This window comes from Prunus mume, linkage group LG3 (genome assembly GCF_029339155.1).
Source record: "Prunus mume cultivar Tortuosa linkage group LG3, ASM2933915v1, whole genome shotgun sequence".
In the NCBI taxonomy this organism is placed as follows: Eukaryota; Viridiplantae; Streptophyta; class Magnoliopsida; order Rosales; family Rosaceae; genus Prunus; species Prunus mume.
The window spans coordinates 12,002,930-12,016,008 of record NC_142700.1 but is presented as its reverse complement, the minus strand read 5'-3'; the positions used below and the strand labels follow the sequence as shown (position 1 = coordinate 12,016,008).

At 35.3% G+C, this 13,079-nt stretch overlaps 1 protein-coding gene and 2 pseudogenes across 1 annotated transcript; 1 reads left to right on the top strand and 2 right to left on the bottom strand.

The window, feature by feature from the left end:
• The first annotated feature begins 2,535 nt into the window (after positions 1-2,535).
• LOC103325993 (uncharacterized) lies at positions 2,536-4,363 on the top strand (annotated as a pseudogene).
• Positions 4,364-8,095: 3,732 nt separating this feature from the next.
• Positions 8,096-9,653, bottom strand: LOC103344428 (uncharacterized). Its single transcript, XM_089047660.1, has 2 exons — positions 9,429-9,653; positions 8,096-8,870 (listed from the first exon to the last, which is right to left on the bottom strand). Exons 1-2 carry the CDS (start codon positions 9,576-9,578, stop codon positions 8,235-8,237), a joined length of 786 nt encoding a protein of 261 aa, XP_088903786.1. The 5' UTR covers positions 9,579-9,653; the 3' UTR covers positions 8,096-8,234.
• Positions 9,654-10,420: 767 nt separating this feature from the next.
• LOC107880675 (uncharacterized) lies at positions 10,421-11,520 on the bottom strand (annotated as a pseudogene).
• Positions 11,521-13,079: the final 1,559 nt, after the last annotated feature.

Sequence of the window (13,079 nt, the reverse complement as noted above, 5' to 3'; positions counted from 1 at the left end):
TTTCCTTCTTGAGTAGGCCAATCCAACGTAAGTTGAATACATTTTTTTTTTTTGAGCAAACTCCAATTTTGTTTATTCTTTTTTTAATTTTTTTTTTGGTGTGTGGTTATTTAGCTCTCTCTGTATTAGTAAGATTAGTAGCAAACTCGAGTGAATACCAAGCTATGTGACACGTTATTTGAGGTATAATTATTTTTATTTATTTATTTAATTGATAATTTGATATTGATTTATTTATTTAATTGTACAATTATGGGACAGTACTTTCAGAGAAAGAGTTTAAATCCTCCTTCAAATAATCCAAGCAGCTCAAATCCTCCTTCAAATAATCCGGCTAGTTCAAACCCTCCTTCAAATAATCCGGCTAGTTCAAATCAACCTTCAAATAATCCGCCTACTTCACAGCCTCCTTGAATAATTCGGGTAGTCCAAAACGATCGGAGGTCACTGAGTTGGATGAAATATATTGGCTAATCTTCCTGCAAACCCTGGAATTAGATGCGAAATCCTATATTTTTTTTTAATATATAATTATCTTGATTAAATATATATTAGTATGTGTAATTATCTTGGTACGTATATGTAAATATTGTTGTTATACTTTTATATTCATTATTATATTATTATAATAATACTTATATATTTATATCTTATTACATATATTATTCTGTTATATATATATATATACATATATCTTAATATATATATGTGTATTACATAATATCTTATTCTATTATATATATATATGGATATATATTAATAGACCTTGTTAGTTAGTTTTGTCAATTCATAGACCTTATTAATAGTCCTTGTACGTGTCAAAGTGAAAACTATGTTAAGTAGCAAGGTTAGCCAACTCACCAAAGAAAAAAGGATATGATTGAAGGAGTTGGAAGAATAATCACAAAGACATTCTTCCTTATCTGCTATATGTATTACTTGGTTAGGAAGTATAAATGAACCGCCATTACACTATCCAATACGAAGTGTTTTACTACCGACTTATTTCCTTACATATAGGACATTATGTGCATAGCAAATGAACCAAGAAAGAAAGAGAGAGATAGAGATAGATAGAGAGAGAGAGAGAGAGAGATGATGAAATTCTTGAAAGAGATATAGGGCTTAGCTTGTATTTTCTTAAATTGGAGCAATGCTTTGGAATCGAGGTAGGGGTTTCTTGGGGACCTTTACGGGGATTGATCTAATTAAATTTTATGAGGTCAGCTCTATATTATGTGTGATATTGTATAATGTTCTTGATATAGGATATTTACGTATTGTGAACTATTTGAATAATGTTGGCATAATTATATCATGTCATGGTAATTGGTTGGAGTTGTTGGGTTGAGAAAATAATGATGGAAAAGAGGGTAATGGGAATGGTCTTTTGTGCAGTTGAGTCTAACTCTTGGCAGGTACCAGATCTCAGGGATCCCATAGTGCACATAGTTTTTATTGGGTGATTCGGGACTGGCGAAAGGGAGTTAGACAAGATGACTAACAAAAGGGGAATTACAGGATGATTGAGATGGGTGTTAGTTCATATAAACGGGCATTCGGGACCAAGTGGTATAAGCATAGTATGGGACGTGCAGGTCTGCTTGTCCAGTTATATGAATTAACGGGAGTAGATGAAGAGCATTCATTCATGCATTATTATTATTATTAATCTGATATTTTGGTTGTGTGATTGCATGTCACTTAATTTAGTTATATCGATCTATGTGCAGTCTGCTTGTCGTTATATGAATTAACGGGAGTAGATGAAGAGCATTCATTCATGCATTATTATTATTATTAATCTGATATTCTGGTTGTGTGATTGCATGTCACTTAATTTAGTTATATCGATCTACTGTGGTAAGGTCTCATGTCCCTACTGAGCTGTGGTTGCTCACCCCTCACGCTGTTTAATTTTTCAGATGAATTAGTGGGCAATAAAAGGAATAAACCAGTTGAGGCTGAATTAGATGAGAGTAGTAGAGCTTTATTTATTTATTGTAAAGTTATAAGATTTTGGATTTATTTTTATAAGAGAATTTTATTTTAAACCCTAGTTTTGGATTTTAATTAATTTTTTATTTTATTTTATTTTTATTTTTATTTTCTCACGCACCGGACTCGGGGTTTGCACCGACCCTCGGGTCCGAAGTGTGACATTAGACCTCCAATGACTTATTATAATCCCAATTTTCGAGAACAAATCCGAAGAGCCTATCTGCAAAGGGGCCTTGTTAGCCTAAAAGCCAAAACGACATGCCTCAAACACTTATGGGGGAGAGTAATCGACGTTTTCTTGTGAAATGGTTTGATTCATTTGTTTGGTTGGAGTATAGTAAAGAGAAAGATGCTGCATTTTGTCTCCATTGTTATCTTTTTAAATGCGACTTTGATAAACAAGGAAAGGCTAGAAACGATGTCTTCACTGAGAAATGGTTTAAAAATTGGAGGAAGGGACCCGAGAATTTTAGGGACCATGTTGGACAAGTTGGAAGTCTTCACAATAAAGCTACACAACATTGTACAGATTTAATGAATCAGAAGCAACACGTTGAAACCATTGTGATCAAGCAGACAGACCAAGCTCGTGTTAATTATCACATTCTATTAACTGCCGCACTTGATTGCACTAGATATTTATTGCCACAAAGTCTTCCTTTTCGTGGCCATGATGAAAGCGAAACATCTAGCAATAAGGGTAATTATGTGGAGCTGTTGCAATTTCTTGCCAATCATGATGAGAAAGTTCGTGCCGTTGTGTTTGAGAACGCTCCAGGGAATCTCAAGCATATTGCTCCTAACATTAAAAAAGAAATTGTCAACTCTTGTGCCGCTAAAACCATTGATGCAATTATTAGTGATATGGACGATGCATTCTTTTCTATATTGGTAGATGAATCACGTGATGTTTCAATAAGAGAGCAAATGGCGGTGGTGTTGCGTTGTGTGAACAAAAAAGGGCAAGTAATTGAAAGGTTTGTAGGTGTCCAATATGTCTCTGATACGACTAGTAGCAAATTGAAAGAGGCAATTGAACAATTGATTTCTTCAACAAATTTGAGCATGTCCAGGCTACGAAGACAGGGGTATGATGGCGCTAGTAATATGAGAGGTGAGCTCAATGGTCTTAAAACATAGATTTTGAGAGAATATCCTCAAGCATATTATGTCCATTGTTTTGCACATCAACTACAACTAGCTCTTGTAGCCGTAGCAAAGTGAAATGAAAACATTGCTACTTTCTTCACAATGGCTAGTAGTGTCGTTAATATTATTGGAGCATCGTGTAAGCGTCGTGATACACTTAGAGAGCAACAACAAAAAGATATTATGAAAGCCCTTGAAATTGATGATCTTGAAACAGGGCGAGGGTTAAATCAAGAGACTACTCTCAAGCGTCCTTATGATACACGTTGGAACTCACATTATGATACTTTACTTAGTATTAATACTATGTTTCATCCGGTGGTGAAGGTGCTTGAATGGATTGTTGATGATGTCAACCAAGATAATTTAGGTGAAGCAAATAGGTTGTTGAAAGAAATACAAACTTTTGACTTTGTGTTTCACTTATATTTGATAAGATTTATATTGGGAATTACAAATGATTTGTCGAAGGCATTACAAAAGAAAGATCAAGATATTGTGAATGTGATGATGTTGGTCCAAAGATGTAAGCAAAAGCTACAATCCGTGAGGGATGATGACTTTGATGATTTTCTTGGCCAAGTATCAATGTTTTGCGGCAAAAATGATATTGACGTTCCTAATATGGATGATTTATTTGTACCACAAGGGAGATCAAGACGTAAAGCTCAGAAAATCACAAACCGCCATTATTATCGTGTGGACCTATTTCTTACTATCATTGATAAGCAACTAGTGGAATTGAATAATCGCTTCACTGAGGTAAATATTGAATTACTTCTTTGTATGGCATGTTTGAGTCTGGCTTATAATTTTGCAGCTTTTGAAAAACAAAAAAATACTTTGTTTTGCTAAATTTTACCCTCAAGAATTTAATGACCGAGACCTCATGAAGCTTGAAGATCAACTTGGGCTTTATATTGTTGAAATGGATAGCAGCACAGAGTTTTCATCATTGAACGGAATTACTGATCTGGCAGAAAAATTGGTGAATACAGGAATGAATAGAATATATAACTATGTGTATTTACTTCTTACATTGGCTTTAGTTTTACCCGTTGCAACTGCTTCGGTTGAGAGAGCTTTTTCAGCTATGAATATTGTGAAAACACCATTGCGTAACAAAATGGGAAATCAATAGTTGAGTGATAGCTTGGTTGTTTACATTGAGAAAGATGTTTTTTCTTGTATTAGTAATGTAAATATAATGTAAGTTAATTGTAATGTTATTTTTTTAATTAATATGAATAACATTAGTATTGTTTAAATGATAAGGATGTTTAGTTGTCCTTTTTTTTCTTTTTTTCTTTTTTTTTTTGAGCTCTTAGCTTTTAAAAATTGCACCTCCGCTGAAAATTTTTTGGATCCGCCGCTGCCTGTAACCTATCGGGCTTAGTCTCTTCTAGTGATCTCACCATTGCTGTGTGTGCCACTCTGAGAGAGTATTGGTTTTTTACAGAGAGAGAGAGAGAGAGAGAGAGAGAGAGAGAGCAAAGGGGTTTTGAAATTGGTACTTAGGTGACAAAGGGTAAATTTAAAAGATATTCAACCAAGAACGCAGCAAACTTCACACACTCTAGACCTTGACCAAATACTCTTATGACTAGTCAACTATCATATATGAATTATACCAAACAATAGCATACACAGAGCATACCAAGATGTACCTGCAAGCCTAGAGAATTACTAGTGACAACCTAGACACTCAGAAGGACCCATCAATTTAGGCATCCCCTGTGCTAGCAACAACTATGGTGAAAGTGTGTGAAGACAGCATAATCAAGCAAACACCAAACAGTAGAAAAAGATGACTAGTCAACCGCACAAACCCAGATGACTAGTCAACTATCAAGAACACAAACCCAGAAAATTTACAGAGATGGAAACCAGAAACTGTTCACCCAGAAACCCACCATTGGGAAAAACTGGGGGTCATCAACCGACCAGGCAATCCACTAAGTAGAAAAAGATTCTTACAAAGGAACACAAGCAAGCTCAAGAAAAACCTAGCTCTATTTAGGAAGATGAGCTATACCTCATTTGTGCAATCTTCTTCTCCAACTTAGCAAAGCTTGAAGCTTAGTTCTTCATGGCAATGACAGCTCCTTCTCCAACTCATTCATCCCATGGCACCAACTTGCAAGCTCTAACTCAGACAGAAATGAAATTTGGATTCATGGAGAAAATGACCAATTTCTTCAAGAAACCATACTCTTGAAGAAATCAATCTTGAATCTGACCTAGATATATATGATAGAGTGTTTGATCTAGCAAGATGAAGTTTTCATATTTCAAATGCAGTTTTCAAAAAGAAACAATTTGGAAAACTCAAAAATGAAAAATATGAAGGTTACTCTTGAGGAAGAAGAAGCGAAAGTTTGCTATGAAACTTTCCAAAACTTGTCCCCCAAAGTGACGGCTGCAAAATGAGGAATGTCACTGTTTTTACACCAAAATTCCTAGGTTAGAATCGTACAAGGCAGCAGAGAATTTCGTAGACTATGACAAAAACAGTGGGTAAGATCCAGCTGGAAACAGTGACCTGGAAAACCTTATTAACGCAGAAGTTGACTAGTCATACGGAGAAAGGATGACTAGTCATAATCTTCAGGAATAGGTTAATGCAATGCAAAACTTACCTTTGTCAAATTGCTTGAGCCTCCATAGGATAGTTGTTAGTTAAGAACACCTAGAGAAGCTATTCTTAATCTAAACTTGAGCTTGATAAAAACAATAAAATCCTATTACAAAATTGTCAAGGGAAGCCAAAAGAAAAACTCAAAATGCATACATTAACAGGTTTTAGCAGGTAGTAGCTTCAAGTGTTTCTATGCACTCAAAAAGAAAGAACCAAAGCCGCTACCTAAACTTTTCTTGGCATACTGGATGTTAATGTTGGTAATGGAAGAAAATGGGACAATTGAGAAAGAAAAAAATTACACCTTTTTCACTTTGAACCATCCACAACCTTCATCATCCACAATTGATTAAATTCCAATTACATTCACCCTAAATAAATATGAAAACATAATATACAAAACAAATTTGGGGGTGTGTATTTAGAGGTAGTTTGGAAAGATAGTGGAGTTTTCTTAGAAATTGTGAAAATTTGAATTAGAAATTGGAGTGAACTTAGAATATGGGGTGAACAAAGAGAAGTACGGGGTTTAAATAGAAACACTCTTTTAAAATCCTTTTGTAATCCTTGTTTAACTAAGAAAGAAAAACATGTTTAAAGACTCTTTAAAGACTCTTTAAAGCCCACGAAATACATGCCTAAGAATATTGTTGAAAGTAAGAAGATAGCCTGGAAGAAACCACTTGGGCAAGAACAAACTGTGTTCTTCAAGAGCGCTAGCAATGGAGCCGCCGCTGGGAATGGATTTGATCTCAAATAATCGCATGGAAGGATGGATGCGAGAGGAAGTTGTATTCTTTATTACCAATTAGAAGCAATTGTGAATTGTAATTTTATTGGAGTGTTTTTCTGTTTTGATGGAAGTATTGGAAAGTTAATTTAAATTGTAATAAATTGTTTTCTTTGAATCTGGATAAATTTCCAATACTTTATTGGTTAACCATTGTAATATTTAATTGTTTTTGTATACGTATTTGCTTTTTGTTGTGTTCTATACATATTTAATTGGAAGGAAGATTATTCTCAAATATTATATTCAACAAATTACTGTTCATGTGTTAGTTGGTTTACATTTATTATATTTAAATCAATACTCACCAATTCTTTAAAGTGTGAGATAATTAGTCACAAATAATGGTGACTAGTAACCAAAGTCATTGACCACCCACTCAAATGTCACCAAAACTTTCTTTTTTTGTAGTGAATGGTCTCCACTCGAGCTTGTGCCTGTTTGTTTGTCTTCATGCCTCAAGACTATTTGCATATCGGGATTCAAGGGAAGGTCAGATGAGATGGAGATGGTAGAATATTTGTTGGAGCACGGTCAGCTCCTCAATGAGTTGAAAGTTTTGACTTTCGATATGGAGTTTGATGACGCGTTAGAACAACTTCACCCATTTACCCTTAGTCATGGCAAGGGGGGAGCTAGGGCAGCCACTATTCACGTGAATAGTAGTTGCTCTTGCAAATAGTATTTTTCGTTTCCACCCGTTGCCATGGCAAAGGGCAATTACTATTCATTTTTTTATTTTTTTCACAACTTTTTTTACCTCAATAATTAATTTGGATAATATTTTCGGATAATATTTTCGGGTTCCTACGTGTCAATACTATTTATATCTCATAATCGGATAAAATTTTCAATTTCAAATTTCAGATAAATTAAAAAAATTGGCTGGTATTTATAGAAAAAAATTCATTAATTTTTGGGTATTTTTAAAAAATTTCGAATTTTTTCCAGTATTTTATTGCAAAAAAATTTCCTGCCGTTGGATTGGAGGAAAAAATCATATCGGAGAGCCCAGACGACGCCACGTGGCAACAGAAAAAATAAATAAGGCATTACAGTAGCGGTGACATCAGCAGCCCTCGTTTTGGACCTCGGGCTGAAGCGCCTTGGTCAGCCAGAGTTGGTGGGTCCCACACCTCCCGGGCCGGGCCGTCCGCTGGAACAACTTCCCACACCACCCCCACCCCCAAGCCTTGGGCTCAGCTGTCCGCTGGACATGCTCTTAGAGGTATTGATGGAAATTATATTGTTCCCAAGGGCTTCAAACACTTGTGAAATTCAATGTTTCAATTGAAAGTTGTGGAAGGAGATCCTTTTGTTTGCTATGAATAGCTTTGCTTCTGTAACTCTTTGAAGTCTTTCTTTTGCTGAAGTATGCGTTAAATCTCTTGGATTGAGGACGCACACATTGTTTTTATGGAGGATATTATTTTCGAGTTCGCTGAAATTTTTTTACCTGATGTCATAGATATTCTTGAGGGTGTGATATTTTTATTTGTTGCAATTAAGTCGGAAACTCAACAGAAAATCAAACTACATGTTTTATTTATAAATTTGTATTTTATTTAAGCAACTCCTTCCTACGTTCCCTTATCAATCCCCACTTTCCCACTCTCTGTTTCAAATTCAATATGCATAATAATAATATCACAGGCTTCACAGCTTAACTTTTCCAGCAAGCATAAAAGCCTTGTAGCTGACAGACCTGACCAATTTAGAATCACCCCAAGCAGCTTCAAACTCTTTAACCACCTTTTCAGGTAACAAATCCACACCTTGGTCCTTGGCTGTAGTGACTGCAGACCATGACCTCAGAAACTTCAAAAACCCTTCGAATGACAGCTTCGCCGGAATGGCCAGTGGCAACGGGTTCCCTTCGCATCCGAAACCCGCAACACTTTGAAAAGGAAATGGAAGTGTCTTATAGCCATCAAACGCATACTGAGCTCTATTGTCCGAAAAGGGAAGTGCTGTGTCATGAAATCGCTTCATAACAGGATCAAATGTTGGACTTACTTCAATGCCACAGTAAGTCCAAACAGCCAATAAACCTCCTGGCTTTTTCAAAAGACGTGAAACAAGATTGTAAAACTTTGGTAGGTCGAACCAGTGTACAGCTGTAGCCACAGTCACCAAGTCAACTGAATCTTCACCACCTAACAAGGCTATTACTTCCTCGTCTGTAATGTTCAATGCCGTGTGGGCATATCGAACCCGAGGATGCGGTATTGCATACTGCAGCTGGGATTCACTCACATCGGTTCCGATCACTTGTTCATAGTGTTCGGCAACCTGTTTAAGAAACAATTTAGTGCATAAATCTATATACATATACATATATATATATATATATCTCTTTTTTTGTTAGCGAATGACAATGATTGCTTCACTGCTCTTTGTCAGAAAAAATCTGTTAACATGCTATATTGTCAGACTGCACATTTAGGCAAAAAATTCAATCAAGATTTGATTTCATCAATGGTCAGTTATATTTGTATGTTACAAAATTTATGTTTGAGGAGGTAAGAACCTGATTTTCTATTTTGTTCTATTTTTTATGGACACCTGTAACCTAAAGAGAGTCTTTAGTAATTGTATAGTCTTAGGAAGTCTTTAGTAAAAAAAAACCGTACAATACTCAAACTCTAAGAAAAACCACATTTAAATTTGCAAGGATAGTAATTGTATTTCACACACCACTCAACTTAAAAATTAAGACATCTGACCTTTTTTGGGCCTTCTATTTAATTTATAGGTTATAGTGTTTATATATAAAATCAAAATTAAAAACAATGCTCCAAAAAGAGAGAATAAAAAGAGGAGGGGAGTGGGTAGTATTGTAATACTAACACTTATGGCGGCTTGGCCATTGCCTGTTCCAACATCCCAGGCTAGAGTGTGGTGAGGGGTGAGAGCTGCTAACTTGGAATACCATTCCTTGGGATAAGTTGGCCTTCCATCCAAGTACACCTCTGCTTGCTTGTCAAACAAACCTGCCATTTTCTTTCACACACACACGCACACTCTCTCTCTCTCTCTCTCTCTCTCTCTCTCTGTGTATGAAATAATGAAACAAGAGAAGAAGATGAGGCACCTTTTAACTCACTAAAGCTGACGCATAGACAACCCCAATTAAGTCTTTTAAGTCATAATTTTTTTATTCAATTTCTTTTCTGGGGTAATTAGTTTGGAATTTAAGATAAAGACAGAAAATTAGGTTAGAAGCCAAGTCCAATTTCGTTTCAACTAATGAATTTGAAGGATTGCAAGAGAAAGCAAAAGCAATTTTATTCTCTTTGACTAGTAGTCTAAAAATCAAAGCCCTCCTCATCAATAATTTAAAGTCTCACAGTGGATTGATACCAAACAGCATCAAATATATTTGTTGAATTTGACTACCGGTTCTTATGTTAGTGTGTTTGCTGCACCATTCATAATTTTGGACTACTTATCGCTGATTGGACAAGGTTAATATATCAGTGAACAGGTTGTTTTTATTTTATATATTTTTTATTTGTGAAGCTCCCATAGAACTTTGCTTTTTCTGAACCCATTCCAATGATGACTGCAGTCCAAGAAATCAACATTGTAGGTACCACAGAAAATGTTATGTCATAGGTTTGCATCTCTACCTGCATGGGTGTGATATTTTCATTTGTTTGCAAGTTGGAAATTCAACTGAATCAAACTATTTCCAGGTGATTATGATTTCTGAACCAAAAGGAATGTTCAAGCACTCACTATTTTTTTAAGCACGCGCGTGCGCGCACACACACACATATATACATATAAGAATTTACGTGCTTTAGGAAACTCTCCCAAACACCACCCTATCACAGGCTTCATGGCCTAACTTTTCCAGCAAGCATATAAAAGCCTTGTAGCTGACAGACCTGACCCATTTGGAGCCACCCGAAGCACTTTCAAACTCTTTAACCACCTTTCCAGATAACATCTTCAAACCCTTCACATGAAAGCTTCTTTGGAATGTCCAGTGGCAATCGGATGCGAAACCAACACTTTCAAAAAGAAGGGAAGTGTTGTGTCATGAAATCGCTTCATAATAGGATCAAATGTTGGACCAACTTCAATGCCATTGTAGCAGCAAAAAGCAAATACGTCTCCTGGCTTCTTCAAAAGACGCGAAACAATATTGTAAAACTTTGGTAGGTCAAACCACCAGTGCACAGCTTGGGCGACAGTCACCAAGTCATCTGAATCTTCACCCCCTACCAAAAGGCTATTACTTCATCGTCTGCAATGTCTAGTGGCGTGTGGGCGTATCCAACCCGAGTATGCGGCATTGCACGATGCAGCTGGGATTCACTCACTATAGATGTATCATAGTGAGTAGATGCTGAGCACTATGAACAAGCAATTGGAACCATGAATTTTTTAGAGGAAGTGCTATTTTGAAAGGCTAAAACTTTATAAAAAATAATAGAATAAAATAAACAAATCTTAATTGATCAAACCTCAAGTTGTGTAGAATTTGCTACTAAATACTGATCATAAGAGCCAAATCAGAAAAAAATAAAATAGAAAGCATATTGCAAAAAAGGGGAAAAAGATAAACGAAAAAAAAAGAAGAAGAAACAAATTGGCTTTTGGTCTAGAAGGCCAAAAAAACGCAGCACATCATATTTACTTTTGGCGAAGAAGGATAAAAACGCAGCAATAGTAAACCAATTGATTTCCTTCTTTTTAAAAGAGTTTTTCTATTTAAAACCCACATTTTTCTTTGTTCACCCCAATACTTAAATCATTAAATTCTTAAGTTTTATTATTGTGTAAAAAGACAAAAAAGTCATCCAACTTAATACTTAACCCTAATACGTCTATACGCATCCCATCACTCTTCATGTTAAGTTTTTAAAAAAAAAAACAAACATATGGGCACCTGTAACCTCTTGAGCTTAGTCTCCTGTAGTGATCTCGCCATTGTTGTGTGTGCTACTCTGAGAGTTTATTAGTTTTTCAGAGAGAGAGAGAGAGAGAGAGCAAAGGGGTTTTAGCAGGTAGCAGCTTCAAGTGTTTCTATGCTCTCAAAAAGAAAGCACCAAAGCCGCTGCCTAAACTTTTCTTTGCATACTGGATGTTAATGTTGGTAATGGAAGAAAATGGGGCAATCAAGAAAGAAAAAAAGTACACCTTTTTCACTTCGAACCATTTACAACCCTCATCATCCATTACTTCTCCATCCCTAATTGATCAAATTCCAGTTACATTCACCCTAAATAAATAAATAAATAATATGAAAATAGATTGAATATACAAAACCAATTTGGTTGATTTTATTTTATATAACAATCTGGGACAGTCTTTTGAACCCTAGCAAACACTAGCACCTATCTCATATCAATTTACTGTCAACATTTCTCTATCAAAACCTCCTAGTTCATTCTCAAATTTTTAACAAAATAAATAATAATAATAAAATAATACCACTACACATTTGACAACTACGTTTTTATCTCTTTAAGTAATGTGAGGTTGAGGTGAACTTGGTGTGGGGTTGATGACTTCTTCTTTTTCTGCTGGGTGTGTATTTAGAGGTAATTTGGAAAGATAGTGGGGTTTTCTTAGAATATGGGGTGAACAAAGAGAAGTGCGGGATTTAAATAGAAAAACTCTTTTAAATCCTTTTGTAAATCCTTGTGTAAATCCTTGTTTAAATAAAAAAGAAAAACATGTTTAAAGACTTTTTAAAGCCCACGAAATACATGCCTAAGCATATTGTTGAAAGCACATGAATTGCAGTTTGGTTTCGTCCTCTTTTTTTTTTTTTTTTTTGCCTGGTTGTTTTGGCCAGGACTTTTTAAAAAAAATTAGGGACGCAGCACAACAAAGACTTTGGGTGAGTCATTTTATCGAATGCCTACAGTGCACCATAACCAGCTGAGCAGAGGGGCAATTTGAAGCAACTACAATGGTTTGCGCCTTAATAGGTCCGCCACTGCATCTTTATATGTTTGTTCGTGAATCACAATGTTCTCTTGTCAAATGCTGACATGCTATATTGTCATAATGTGAAGATTAATTCAACCAAGATTTTACATTATCAATGACTAGATAAAGTATGTTAGGCTACATTTGGATGGAGGATTCAGAATCTCTATTTAGATGACATTATAACGTATAATTATTTGTTTAGAAACATATAATATCATCTAAGATTTGGATAAGAGAAAGAAAAAAAGAAGGAAGAAAACAAAGGAATTTCAAATAATTCGTCGCATATAATGATATCAAATTAGCATCATCTAATCATTTCAAATACATTGAACTTAATATAGTTCTTTTTTATATATAAAAATTAGCTTTATGAAGAAAACAAGGCCTTGTAAGGAAAAAAAAAGACTATTAAGTCCAAATATACACTCAAGAAACGTATCATCTTCTTCCCCTTCCTATAATAAATTGGCTTAGTCACATTTTTTGTCCCCATAGTGTGACTAATTTTTCAATTTAGTCCCTATATAATTTCAGTTTTAGCATTTG

Excerpts from the sequence above, each read along its gene's own strand:
- LOC103344428 (XM_089047660.1), bottom strand. The coding sequence starts at position 9,578 with ATGGCAGGTTTGTTTGACAAGCAAGCAGAGGTGTACTTGGATGGAAGG. Across the intron at positions 8,871-9,428 it reads ATGGCCAAGCCGCCATAAGT|GTTGCCGAACACTATGAACA; the intron begins GTTAGTATTACA and ends TTTCTTAAACAG.